The following is a 12,992-nucleotide window of genomic DNA, read 5'->3' as shown; positions in this document are numbered from 1 at the left end:
TTTTCTTTTAACGTGGCATTTTAGGTTTAAATAGCTTTTATGCTCTTTTGTTTAATAGCATTCACAAAACTGACAAAGTGTGTCTGTGACTATCTATGGCATTTAATGTAGCATGCCAGTGTGGGTAGAAATGTAGGAAATATATTATTGACTCTTTCATGGAATTTCTCTCAATCTCTTTAAGAATGTGACTGTTTTCTGGAATGCTCATGTAGTGAAGGATTGATGCATGATTGCTAATACTAAATAGGCTTTTTGTTTTGGTTTTTTACTTTGTGTTTACCTGGCAGCCATGTCATTGCTTATTTTGGCTTTATTATGAGGCTACGTGCTCTCTTGTTAGAGTGTAAGCTGAAAATGGTCAGGAGAGGCAAAGGGGAGACCAAACAGTTAAACTGGTGTACAGTAAAGTGAGTTTAGTTGGCTGCAAGGGGTGATGGGGATTATATGAAAATACCAGGTCGGATGTGATTACAGAGCTTCTGAGTCTGTCTGGACACTAAAGTACTTTTCCTCTGTATAGAGAATCCCTTTTTAAAAAGCAATAGCCTTTATGTGATTTTTAAAATGTGGTTGTCTGAATATCAAGTGTTTTTAGAAATATATCCTGGAGATTATATTATTAATATATTCAGAAGAGATTATTAGGAAGGTTATGTAGAGCCAGTAGATAAGCTAGTATTTCACAATTTGAAATAACTGGAAAATTTCTAACTCATTTCAGTTAGATGATATTATTTAGACATTTATTAAAAGTACTTTTAGGACCAATTTTCCAGTACTCTATCTCACCTTAGAAATAATGTGAGTATATTTTACAATTTAATTAATTACTCAGCTTTGCCCGCAAGTAGCCATCGATAACACATAAACAAACAGGCATGGCAGTGTTCCCATAAAACTTTTGGTGGGCTGGATTTGGCTCATAGGCAATAGCTTACTAACCCCTGGTTTAAAACATCATCAGGAATGGGAACTATTAGCAATTGGTAATTAGCAACTTAGACTTCCGGAGAAAACCAAAGCTGTTGCACCTCAAAAATAGCAATTTGAGTGAGTGGCTTTTTGCTTTATTGTAACTAGGGTATTAAAGGTAGTAGGAGTGTGTAAGAGAAGCTGTTACTCTTGAACCAGAAACTCTGTGTAATCAAGTCCTGGATCTATTCAACAGTGATTAGATTTTATAGCTATATGCACAGACCAATAGCTAGCTATAAATATAATGCATATTTGCAGGAAAAATAACTTGGCTATTACAACTTTGAACCTTATAGTCCTAAACTCCTTTTTCCCAAGTTGGAGATGATTTCTTAAATGTATTTTTTGATAAGGCAAAGAAAGCTTCTTGGGAATTGAGCTACTATATTTTAGCAGGATAGTTTCCGCTCCATCACTGTCAGCTTCTCTGCAGTGCACTGCCACTTGTTCCTAAGATGTTCTTTTTGGTGTTGTTGTTGGCTTAGGTGCATCTTATTTATATCATGATAGTGCATTATCTTTTTTACCTTCTCCTACCTTCCCTGCTGTTTTCTTTTCAGTCTTCTCTGAAGGTTCTTCCTTCTCTGTCCATCTTTATGTGGGGGGTAAACTTTACATAACATTTCCCACTTTAACCATTTTTAGATACCCAGTTCAGTGGCATTAAGTCCACCCACACTGCTGGGCAGCCATCACCACTGTCCATCTCCAGAACTTCTTCATCGTCCCAAACTAAAATTCTGTACCCACTAAACTTCACATTCCCCCTGCCTCCCATCTGCCCATCTTTTAAGTTTAGGGTACCCCAGGTCTCTCTTTTGCCCCACTTCTCTCTGTTTTGATTATTTCATCCATTCATATGGTATTCAGTATCTCTATTCAAATTAATCTCATTCATTCATGTATATATTCACTTAATAGTTATTGAGAGCCAGTTAGGTATCAGGCTTTAGGGAAAGGGTGGATGATGTAGGATGAGGAAAAACTAACACAATCTAACACTCATGGAGTTTATCATCTAGTAGGGGAAGCATTACTACAAATCATTTGTTGTTGTTTTTTAACCAGTGATATGTAATAAAGGGATGGTAGACTGCCTTGAGCTTTGAGAAATAGGAGTTTTACCTCAGGAAGTGATGTTTGACCTGAATCCTAAAGATTCAGGGAAATTTAAGTGGGCTGAGGGGAAAGGTGAAAGGGGGTGTAGAGTGTCCCAGGTAGAGCACAACATGTGCACAGGCTCCGGGGTGGCCTGAGGGAGCGAGTGGGAGGGAGCCGGCAAACGTGAGGAGCTGGAACAAGCGGGGTGGCTGGAGAAGAATCGGGCAGAGGGTGACGTGAGGCAAGCTCAGCAGGATGTGTAGGAGCCAGACTATCTGCAAGGCCTGAGGGACCATGTGAAAGGTTTGGGGCTTTATTCTAAACGCAATTGGAAGATATTAATATTAAAGGCTTTTATTCAAGGGCATGGCTGTGGGGGCAGGAAGAGGACACTCGCATTTGGATGAGGTCTTCCTTAGCTGTAGTGTGGAGAGCAGATGAGAGAGGGCCAAAAAGGAATGTACGGAGGATGCTTCTGAGAGGGTTGGTGATGATAGCTGGGTAGTGTGTGTTATGGGGGAAGGGTGGTAGTGGAGATGAAAGATTTGGAAGTAAAAGGGAATGAACCAAACAGGAGGAAATGAGCGAAAGGAAGGTATCAACAGTGGTTTCTAGGTTTCCAGCTGTGTTACCAGATGAATGTTATCATTTTGTGACAGGGACCCCAGGTAGAGAATTCAGTTTTAGCAGGAAAATTATGAGTTTGGATTTGGACACGTTGGCTCTGGGGCACTTTTGCCAGACCCACAGGGGAGACTGAATGGTTGCTGTATGTGGGACTGCAGCTCAGGAAAACTTAGCACTGGAGGTAGAAATAATGGGAGGATTTAAGGCATGTAGATAATAGCTAATGTCATGGGTATGAATGAAATTTCTCAGGAAAAGGATTACGGTATAAGAGTGAGAAGATAAAAGGGCTGAGGACTTGAAATGCTAGTGATTAAATAACCAAGTAAAAGAGAAGAAGCTTCAAAGGAGATCGAAGAGTAAAGAGATAGGAAGAAATTAGCAACTCCATTTCTGCTCAGATTGATATTTCTGAGATCATGTTACCTACTAATTATGTATAAAATGTGGTGTCTTGTCTCACAGTGAATATATTATATAAAACTATTCTGTCCAGCTTCCAACACTATCCAACGAAACAAGAACTAAACAAAACATGTTCCTCCTCCCAAAACCACTACTTTGCTAATATTTAAACCAGAAAATTCGGTCATCTTATTTTTTTTTCCTTTAATAATCCTTTCCAATTTTTTTTTTAACGGTTTTTTCTTTTTAATTGGGGAAGGGGAACAGGACTCTACCGGGGAATAGTGTGTACTTCCAGGACTTCCCCTCCAAGCCAAGTTGTTGCCCTCTCAATCTTAGCTGTGGAGGGTCATTCAGCTATCAAATTGTCCTTTCAGTCCCAGCCGCAGAGGGCACAGCCCAGCCCAGGTCCAGTTGCCATTGCTAGTTGCAGGGAGCGCAGCCCACCATCCCTTGTGGGAGTCGAACCGGCAACCTTGTGGTTGAGAGGACGCGCTCCACCCAACTGAGCCATCCGGGAACTCAGCGGCGGCTCAGCTCAAGGTGCCGTGTTCAATCTTAGTTCCCGGGGGCGCTGCCCACCATCCCTTGCAGATCTCGAGGAGTTGAACTGGCAGCCCCGCAGCCGAGAGCCCACTGGCACATGTGGGAATCAAACCGGCAGCCCCCGGAGCCAGGAGCACGGAGCTCCAACTGCCTGAGCCACCGGGCCGGCCCTCCAATTTTTAGTATCTCCTTTTTTCCCTTTTTTTATTTGTCACCTCTACCGCCTAGTTCAGTCTGATCAATTCAGCATCAACTTTTCCATCAAATGTTTCTCCTACACTGATTGGATCCTATTACTCTTGTTAAAAAACCACGATGACATTGTCACTGCGACCGACCGAGTTCAAGTTCAGGCTCCTGAGCCTGAAGAGCAGACCTCCCTGACCAGGGCCCAGCTGGTTTTTCCTGTTTTGTCCCTCACCACGTGCTGCCCTTTCTAGATTACTCACTCTTATCCCCTGAACAGACTGTATTTTCAACACTGCTTTTGTTCATGTTATAAACACAAATGAAAGCACATACTTTCCCCACTTTTAGTGGCTTATCAAATTATTACTCATCCTCTCAAGACTGCTCCAGTGCCTCTCCTTCAAAAAATCTTACCTAGTTTCTCTCATCTGTAATGAATTGTTCCTATCTCATCATTTCCACAAACATTTGCACCTTTATGATAGTACTCATTTCATCTGGCTTGGAAATTAGTTTTTGTCTGCCTACTCTACTTGGCTGCAAGCCTCTTGAGAAAAAGCACCATGTCACATTTGTCTTTATATTCTCACAGTGCTTTGCTGATGGTTATAAATACTGAATAAACTGGATTTTAGAATAGGGTGGAAGAAATACTATTTTAAGTATTAATTTTTCTTGTATATAATTGTACTTGATATCTTAGCCCTATTTGGTACTTCGCCCTGATATTCAGTACCAAATAGCACAAATATCTTTTCCCTGTTTTGGCCTAAGTATTCTCCTTGTGCCAGAAAACTGGGGAGGGGATGATGGCGGGGTAGGGGGCGGATGCTTTTCTCTTTTTAAAAAGAGAATTCTCACATATTTTCACCTTAACCTCGCCCCAATAGTCAATATTGCTTTTGTTCCTCCAAAAATTCAAACTTTGTAAAGGCTATTTTTAAAAATCATTTCACAGTTTTTTAAAACAATACAGTTTGTATAGGAAAATGAGAAAATACAAAAATGCTTTTAGATTTATTTTTAAAGGCCATTCGGGATTGATACAGTTGTAATAAACTTTCTAATAAAATAGAAGTAAATTCATTTAATGGCTAATAATTTCTTGAGATACTCTTCCTATGATAGTATTTTGTTGTTTGGTATGGCTACTATTTTACTTGCATAGCACAATTTAAAATAATGAGACTATTTTGTTGGGATTATTAATAGGATGTTTTTCTCCCACTACTATAAGAATGTTTCTGTATTGAAATTAAGATGGATAATGACTTAATGAATTTCTTAATAGGAAAAATTTTGTAATAAAATGTTCATTTTTTTCCAGTTATTAAATTTGATTTCCCCCCTTCTCATTTATGCAGCTCTAAAGAGGCAGAATTTGTATAATAATCCTTTCAACTCCATGAGTTACACAAGTCCTTACAGTCCAAATACAAGTAGCCCATACAGCAGTGGTTTCAATTCTCCGTCCTCAACCCCAGTACGACCTCCTATAGTCAAACAGCTAATACTTCCTGGAAATTCAGGTAAGGAAAAAATGAAATGGAGTGATTAAAGAATGGTTTTTAACTTACTGCCCTACCTCAGAAAATACCATATACATCAGTAGTTCAAGTTCTTTCATTTATGAAACTTTTAACTGGTTAGAGGAAATATCATTGAGGAGCTAGTTGGAACCAGGTACTGTATACGAGGCACCAGGGATACAGATAAGCCAGTTTACATCCATGAAGTTTTCTTTAACATATACTTTAAAGTTTTTTAATCTGGCTTCATTAAATAGTGTCCCAAGCTTGATTATTTTAACCAATAGATGCTTATTGAATAGCTTGCTTAGGTTGTAAAAGCTACAGAGTTAAAAACTATTTTTATAGAATTTTAATAAGCTTTGATAATTGCACTTAACACATAATATAAGGTTATATGTAAATGGGCTGAACAAGTGGTTAGAGCCCTAAATCACATGGGAGGGACAAATGGCTGTAAACTGGGGAAAGAATGTTCTGCTGTGGTTCTGTGACTGTGTTGTTACTCTGTAGCTTACTGTTCTTTATGAATCACTCATTCAGTTACTCTCACTACTGCTGTTGTCATTGCTAATTATTATATGTTCCTTACAAATTATTGTTAACCAGCTCACATTTTTTACCTGAGTGCTCCCTAGTCTAATGACTTTATTGGCCCTGCTCTTTGCTCTGTACATAGGTTGTTACTTGCTATTCATACTTATATCACCTGTGACTGACATACTGAAAAGTTTAATCTGCTATATTTGTTTACTATAAAGGATTTTATTCAGGCACTGGTTGAGCTTGACTTTGTAATACTTTTCCTATGTGTGCACTGCACTCTTCTTGACAATGTAAACATTAACTTTTTTGTATTCTTTTTGCTCTTACGTGCCTTTCATGTTGGAGCTGATTCTTACAGTAAAGAATTCTGGAAAACAAGTGTTTCAAATAAACCCATATTAGAAATAGTAGTAATAGTGTTGGGGTTTTATTATTCTCCACTAGAAGGTGATGATCTGATGAAAGCATTTTCTAGAAACAAGTTAGACTCTTTTGGATATACCGGGGGTGCCAAAAAAATGTATATACATGACTTGTATTCATCTTTTGTTATCAACATATATTGAGCGTTACAATTTTAATGCAGTTTTTTTCCTTTCTTAAAATGTTTATACATTTTTTTTGGCACTCTCTGTATATATCCTTTATTCCCCTGACCTGTTTTCTATCCTCCTTTTGGATTAGAGCTATGAAATACCTTTTGTATCTAGTCGTTTTCTTCATCCCATCTTTGTACTTCACTAGTAAATTTCAGACAACTCCTTAGATCATAGTTTTGCAAAGGAATTTTGTAAACATGGCATAATGTAGGAGAAATGAGCTAGTGTTCTTTTTTTGGTTTGTTTATAAATTTCTAAGGAATCTTGATTTTCCTCAAATTATAGTTTTCTGATTTAGGAAAAATAGATGCTTTTATTCAGGGGAAAAGATGATGGTGTTTGCTAATGACTGTGAATTTGGGAGAAGAAAACACTACATCATAAATGTATCTATTTATAGTGAGGTTTAATTGGCTATCTTGTGAAACTATGTATTATTGAACCCTAACTACTTGCCAGGAATTCTGTTGAAAGCTTAACTGTTTCATAAGTTATAGTTAAATGAAACTGTTTTGTGTTTATGCCATAATATATGAAGGAGTCTATAGCCCTTTTTATTCTTAATAAGGTCGATTTTTAATTTTCAGTATTTGGAAATTTTACAAATAGAAAAGGCAGAGTAATAATGAACTGAATCAAAAGATATAATATCAAGTTAATTGCAACAGGTGTTGACTCAATTTTTGTTTCACCATAGTTTGAATCTTTTTCTTTATTAAGGTAATTTGAAAAACTCATCAGACAGAAATCCTCCACTCAGTCCTCAGTCCTCTATAGACAGTGAGTTAAGTGCTTCAGAATTAGATGAAGATTCAATTGGATCCAATTATAAGCTAAATGATGTAACCGATGTGCAGATTCTAGCTCGGATGCAGGAAGAAAGTAAGTATTTTAACTGTTAAAGTTGAGGTCTTTCCTACTACACAGTTTTGTCATGGGTATTAAATATGTCTTAAAGTGGTGTGGAATAGTAATGTACTGAGAGTAGAAATGTTGCAATTTTAGAGGCTTATTGAATATATGGGCTTGTTTGTGAACTTGGTTTTGGAGTTCATTTTATGTAGAGTAGTTTGCTGTGTGAGAAAGACAGGCAGGCTCCGCTCTGCTTCTATGACTGGACCATACCCTGCGTGTGACTCTGCACTGGAACTTACTAGTATAATGATTACTCTAGTACACTGTGTTTTCTTAGTGTAGACCAGTGTTTCTTCACCTTTTTTTCATTATTGCCTCCCTAAGGAACCTTTTTAGATATTTTTTTCCTTTTTGCCCCCATGAAATTTTAATACCACATATATACCCTATGTCTCTGTATACTATGAGGTCCACAAACTATTATGATATCTTAAGTTTTTTTCACACCCGACAAACCAGTTTTTACCCCTTTGGGGGCAAATATCACCTCCCTTAGAATGTGTGGCATAGAATATAAAAAAGACATTTATGAGAAAATTGGAATTGACTTTAAATGAAGCATGTGGTATTGCTTTGCGAAGTGGTCCTTGCAACTTTTTAGGTCACAGACACGTTTGAAAATCCCATAAAAATGATGTTCCCTGTCATCCCCAGAATCTACATGTGCACACATTTTTTCATACTATTTCAAGCGTCCCTGGCTCTTACCTGAATGTATTATTCTTGCCTCACATTTTATTGTAGATGTCATGAGCTTAACTGGGAAGTAATTTCTCTAAAGTGGTCCCTCTAACCTTTACAATAAAAAGATCCTTGAAACACACATTTCAGAGTGACAGTTGGCTGAGGGTAATGTAGTATTGCTATAATTTAGTTCAAAAACTTTGTTTTAGACCTTTTTTCTTAATGTAAATGTATAGGAAGTTTTATCAAGCTATAACACTTATTAGGAAACTGCAAAATGCTTCTTACTCTGCTGATTCATTTCCCATTTTTACATAACTTCCCTTAGAAAGATAGGAAGAGTTGGTGCTTGCTTTATTTATCTTTAGCCCTAGAAATTAGTAACATGGTACTCTCGTCTTCTGTAATTTCATATAACACCACACTCAGACTGGTGTTGTCAACTAGTGAGGGGCTAGTTATTGTCATGGATGTGGAAGAACAAAGAATGCTGCCTAACTGTAATTTAGAATAAACTCACTAATTTCTTTTTTGAACCCTAACTTTTTAGACCCCGGTATTTTGTTACAAATACAACCATTTGTTGTAGCTTTCATACTGAGCTTTGGTAACAAAAAAAAAGAAAAGAAAGAAAGAAATTTTAGCCTTACTGTAATAATCCTTTTAAGCCATTTACATACACAAATATTTATTTTCCTGATGAATTAAAAAGATGCTAAAAATGTGTGATACCTCCTTGAAAAGGCCAGTTTTTTTGTTTGTTTTTTTAAGAGAATGATTTTCCTTTTTACAACACTGTTTCTCCAGTTTTTTGGTAATAGAAACATAGAATTACAGATTTGGACTGTTAACCTGATTAATAAGCCCCCTCATTTTTAGGATGAGAAACATACAATCCCGTAATGATTGTGACTTCCTTAGGTTCCCCTTGTTAGTGGAGAGCCTCCATCAGGATCTGGGCTTTTCCTTTCTAAAACAGTGTTCTTTTCACTGGTCTGTTGCCTTTCGTTAGGTAACTTCAGTGCCATATTTGCGATAACAAGACACTGAGTAATTTGTCAGTTACTATAGGGGTTCCCAAACCTGACTGCAGGGCAGATGGGCCCCAGGAATCTAGTTTTATAGATACCATGGTGTGATTCTCATTCACTACTTTGAAGAACCATATTGATAGCACTTTTTTGTACAGTAGTTTCCCTTTCTTTGGGGATACTTTCAAAGACCCCAGTGGATGCCTGAAAGCCTTTATATACTGTGTTTTTTCATGCATACATACCTAGGGTAAAGTTTAATTTATAAATTAGGCACAGAAGAGATTAACAATAACTGTGAATAAAATAGGACAATTATAGCAATGTACTCTAATGAAAGTTATATGAATGTTGTCTGTCTGTTTCTCAAAATATCATATTATACTGTATAACAGTGTATATGCTGGACAAAGGAGTGATTCGTGTCCCAGGAGGGACTGGAGTGGGACAGCGTGAGATTTCATCACGCTACTCAGAATGGTGTACAATTTAAAATTTATGAATTATTTATTTCTGGAATTTTCCATTTAACATTTTCAGATTGTGGTTGACTGGATAACTGAAACCGTGGATAAAAGGGGACTATACTATATGAATATATAACTTAAAAGTTTGAATACTACTCTATAATAGAATTTTTAGACTAGACTGCCAATTGTTAGCAGGACTTGCTCAAAATATTATCTAAATTCTATGCTTTTTTGAAATGTAATTTTTTTCTCAATATGTTTCAACAATTCTTTTTATTTTAAAAGTTTTTATACTATTGGAAGGGCTTCTAAAGTTGCTTGGGTGTTTCCGGAGGAACCAAGATACATAGGGGAATCCTTTGAAAATTCTTACTTGATGGCTTAGAATTTAAGATTGTTTTATTGAAGTCTCTTGGGTTATGAAGCAGTTGAAATTTCATTTATGCCCAAGTATTGAATTCCTGAGGGTGGTATAGGAGTTTCCTTCATCATCTTGAATAAGATTAACTCAAGGAGTTAGTATCCAGGGAGTTTATTTACTCACTTTGTATTCTTTTCACTGGTTGGACACTAATTATTTTTTCTCAATATTCCTTTAATGTTAATCTCAAATTTGGATTACTGTCTTTAGGAGTAGAAATATTTCTAAATATGGTTGTACTTGTAGTATAGATTTCAGATTCAAGAAGAAATGTTGAAATTGGGCAAAGGTTTATAAAATTTCATTCAGTTTAAAGGTAACTTTTTAGATGTGGTTTATATGTCCTTCTTTATATAGGAGGTCTGAGATGATTCAAGTGGAGAGTTATCCTTCACACTTTTACACCCTATTTGAATTTCTCAATGACAATTTTTTTGCTTTTAAACCTTAAAATATTTGAATGTTTAAAAATATAACTAAAGAAATAAAATAACACATTCATTATCGTCAGGTCTCCGGCAAGAATATGCAGCCACCACATCTCGGCGCAGTTCTGGTTCATCTTGCAATTCTACAAGACGGGGTACTTTTAGTGATCAGGAACTTGATGCACAAAGTTTAGATGATGAAGATGACAGTATGCATCATGCAGTATACCCTGCTGTTAACAGGTTTTCACCATCACCACGCAATTCACCTCGACCATCACCTAAGCAGTCACCCAGAAACTCACCTCGGTCACGGTCTCCTGCTCGGGGAATAGAATATAGTAGAGTGTCCCCGCAGCCTATGATTAGCCGCTTACAGCAACCTCGCCTTTCACTTCAAGGCCATCCCACAGATTTACAGACAAGCAATGTTAAAAATGAAGGTAATTGGAATGTTTCTGGAAAAAAATTGCCCTTCATATTTCACTATGAAAGTAACAGTTTTTACCAAGGTTTTGTATTTCAGATAAATACATCAAGAATTTAGTTTACTATTTTATTAATAGTGAATCCATACAAAAATAGAGAAAGTGAATTTAATTTTACTTGATTATGTCAGTTTTGCTTTGTTCTACTCATGAGGTAATCTGGATATAGATTTTAAATTGAATAAATAATTTATGGCTCTTTTTAAAGGTTCTCTTACTCTACTTATTTATTGAATCTGGGTTGAATTTTTTATTTTTATAAGATGTGTACTTCCTTTTAGCCCTTCTAAAGCATGTAGAATGCTTAGATAAAGAATTTGATTTTTGAATGCTAATTACTATTTTAATTCTTTCTCTGGAAAAAATTGTTTTATTTTTTTTTTTAATTAAAATTATTTTGTCATAGAAAAACTAAGACGCAGTCTTCCAAATTTGTCCCGAACATCTAATACACAAGTTGACTCAGTGAAAAGCAGCAGAAGTGACTCAAATTTTCAAGTGCCAAATGGAGGAATACCTCGCATGCAACCTCAGGCTTCAGCCAGTAAGTATCTTTCATGTATCAGTTGTTTAAAGGAAAATGAAAATTAAAGATATTAATTTGGTGCTGAATAGCTCTATTAAACTATATAGTAAGATGTAGCAATTATTAGTTTCTATAATCATAGCTATGTTAAAATTTAAAAGTTGTCCTTGTAAGATAACCAATTGTATCAGTGCTTTTGTTTGTATGAAATTCTAGTCTCCAGAATTTTAAAATATGCAAAGTCTAGCTATTTAGTATGTAAATATATATTCCTTAAAAACCTCACTTCTGCAATACTGTACTTTAAAAATGACAGGATTCCTGGGACAGACCACTTAAAACCCAACTAGCTTTTTTACTAGAGCATTAATAAAAACAATAATAATCCTATGAAAATACTAGTACAATTAAAGGCACGTTAAATTCTTCATAAATAAATACTCCAGCAAATATAGAACTTCATTTTTTTTAAAAGTTGAGGGTAACTTGATGGAAAAGAAGGGTTGAGACTGTTGAATTACGGAGACGTATGCAACATAAACAAAGATCAGAGAGAATCATGCAGAAAGAACTTCTAAGAAAGAGTGGTCAAACGGAGCCGAGAAGTGACGTGGCAGTAAGGTGGGCACTGTATGCTTTACTGGGCCGGCTGATCACAAACGAGTGAAACACTTTCCAAAAAGTATTGCTTATTAACTAGGATATATATATACATAAGCATGTAGTCAAACCCGTTTTAAGCAAACTATCACAGTTATTTCTATGCCCTTAGAAATGGCTCATACCTTGTGTCCCACACCTCTCATCAGTCCCGTCGCCAGTCTGGCGCACTCAGTTCCTTTGTAGCACGTTACCATCAGTGGTTAAAGTGGCAGCTGTGATGTGTTCCTTCATTTCCCAAAGCTGTGAGGAAGAAGGTACAAACATGAGGTTATTGATTGTTCATTTATAACTTGTTTATTGAGTAATACAACTTTGGAAGCATTCGATTCTTTTTTAACTCCCTTGCACTCTTCCTTGGTTCTGTTGTGTTTAGCTGACTTTGTGTACTTTGTGTTAAGCTGCTGTCACGTAGTTGGCAGCTCAAAAATCAACAGGCCAGGAAAAAGCACAATTGAACCAAAATGACTTTTGTGATATTATTGATAAATTTCCTTATTTACCAATTGCATATGATATTTATATTACAGAAACTCTTGTACTGTATTGTACATGCACAATCCTCTTTAATCCTCAGAATAATTCTATGAAGTAGGTACAGTTATCAACACATTTTATAAATTAGTAGATTGATGCTTTTAATGGTTAAATTAACTTATCTGTGCTCATAGAGTTTATAAGTGGCAAGTTAGGATTCAAACCCATGTTGATCCTACTCAACAGCCCAAGTCCACCCAGAGAGGTGTCACATCCTGGTTTAGATCTAAGACAGAAACATTATCCAGAAATATTATTTCTGTTTTTTTCTAAGATAAACTCTAAAATGTAAGGCACTGTGGAAAACTGTTA

The 12,992-nt window shown here is 36.2% G+C and overlaps 2 protein-coding genes across 4 annotated transcripts in view; one reads left to right on the top strand and one right to left on the bottom strand.

Moving 5' to 3' along the window:
• TEC (tec protein tyrosine kinase) overlaps positions 1 to 12,967 on the bottom strand; it is a 205,326-nt gene extending 192,359 nt beyond the window's left edge. The window contains exon 1 of the mRNA XM_033105501.1: positions 12,269 to 12,967. Within this exon, the coding sequence (XP_032961392.1) occupies positions 12,269 to 12,340 (72 nt within the window). The 5' untranslated portion in view covers positions 12,341 to 12,967. The remainder of the gene's footprint in view (positions 1 to 12,268) is intronic.
• Positions 1 to 12,992, top strand: part of SLAIN2 (SLAIN motif family member 2) — a 66,261-nt gene that overhangs the window by 30,294 nt on the left and 22,975 nt on the right. For 2 of the 3 annotated variants that reach the window (XM_033105507.1, XM_033105506.1), the window contains exons 3-6: positions 5,211 to 5,375; positions 7,241 to 7,402; positions 10,553 to 10,912; positions 11,364 to 11,501. In XM_033105507.1, coding sequence (XP_032961398.1) covers positions 5,211 to 5,375; positions 7,241 to 7,402; positions 10,553 to 10,912; positions 11,364 to 11,501 — 825 coding nt within the window. The remainder of the gene's footprint in view (positions 1 to 5,210; positions 5,376 to 7,240; positions 7,403 to 10,552; positions 10,913 to 11,363; positions 11,502 to 12,992) is intronic. The other variant, XM_033105508.1, reaches the window with a different exon arrangement.

This window comes from Rhinolophus ferrumequinum, chromosome 5, assembly GCF_004115265.2.
Source record: "Rhinolophus ferrumequinum isolate MPI-CBG mRhiFer1 chromosome 5, mRhiFer1_v1.p, whole genome shotgun sequence".
Classification (NCBI taxonomy): domain Eukaryota; kingdom Metazoa; phylum Chordata; class Mammalia; order Chiroptera; family Rhinolophidae; genus Rhinolophus; species Rhinolophus ferrumequinum.
Note: the sequence above shows the minus strand (reverse complement) of the source record. Positions and strands in the feature narration are given on the sequence as shown.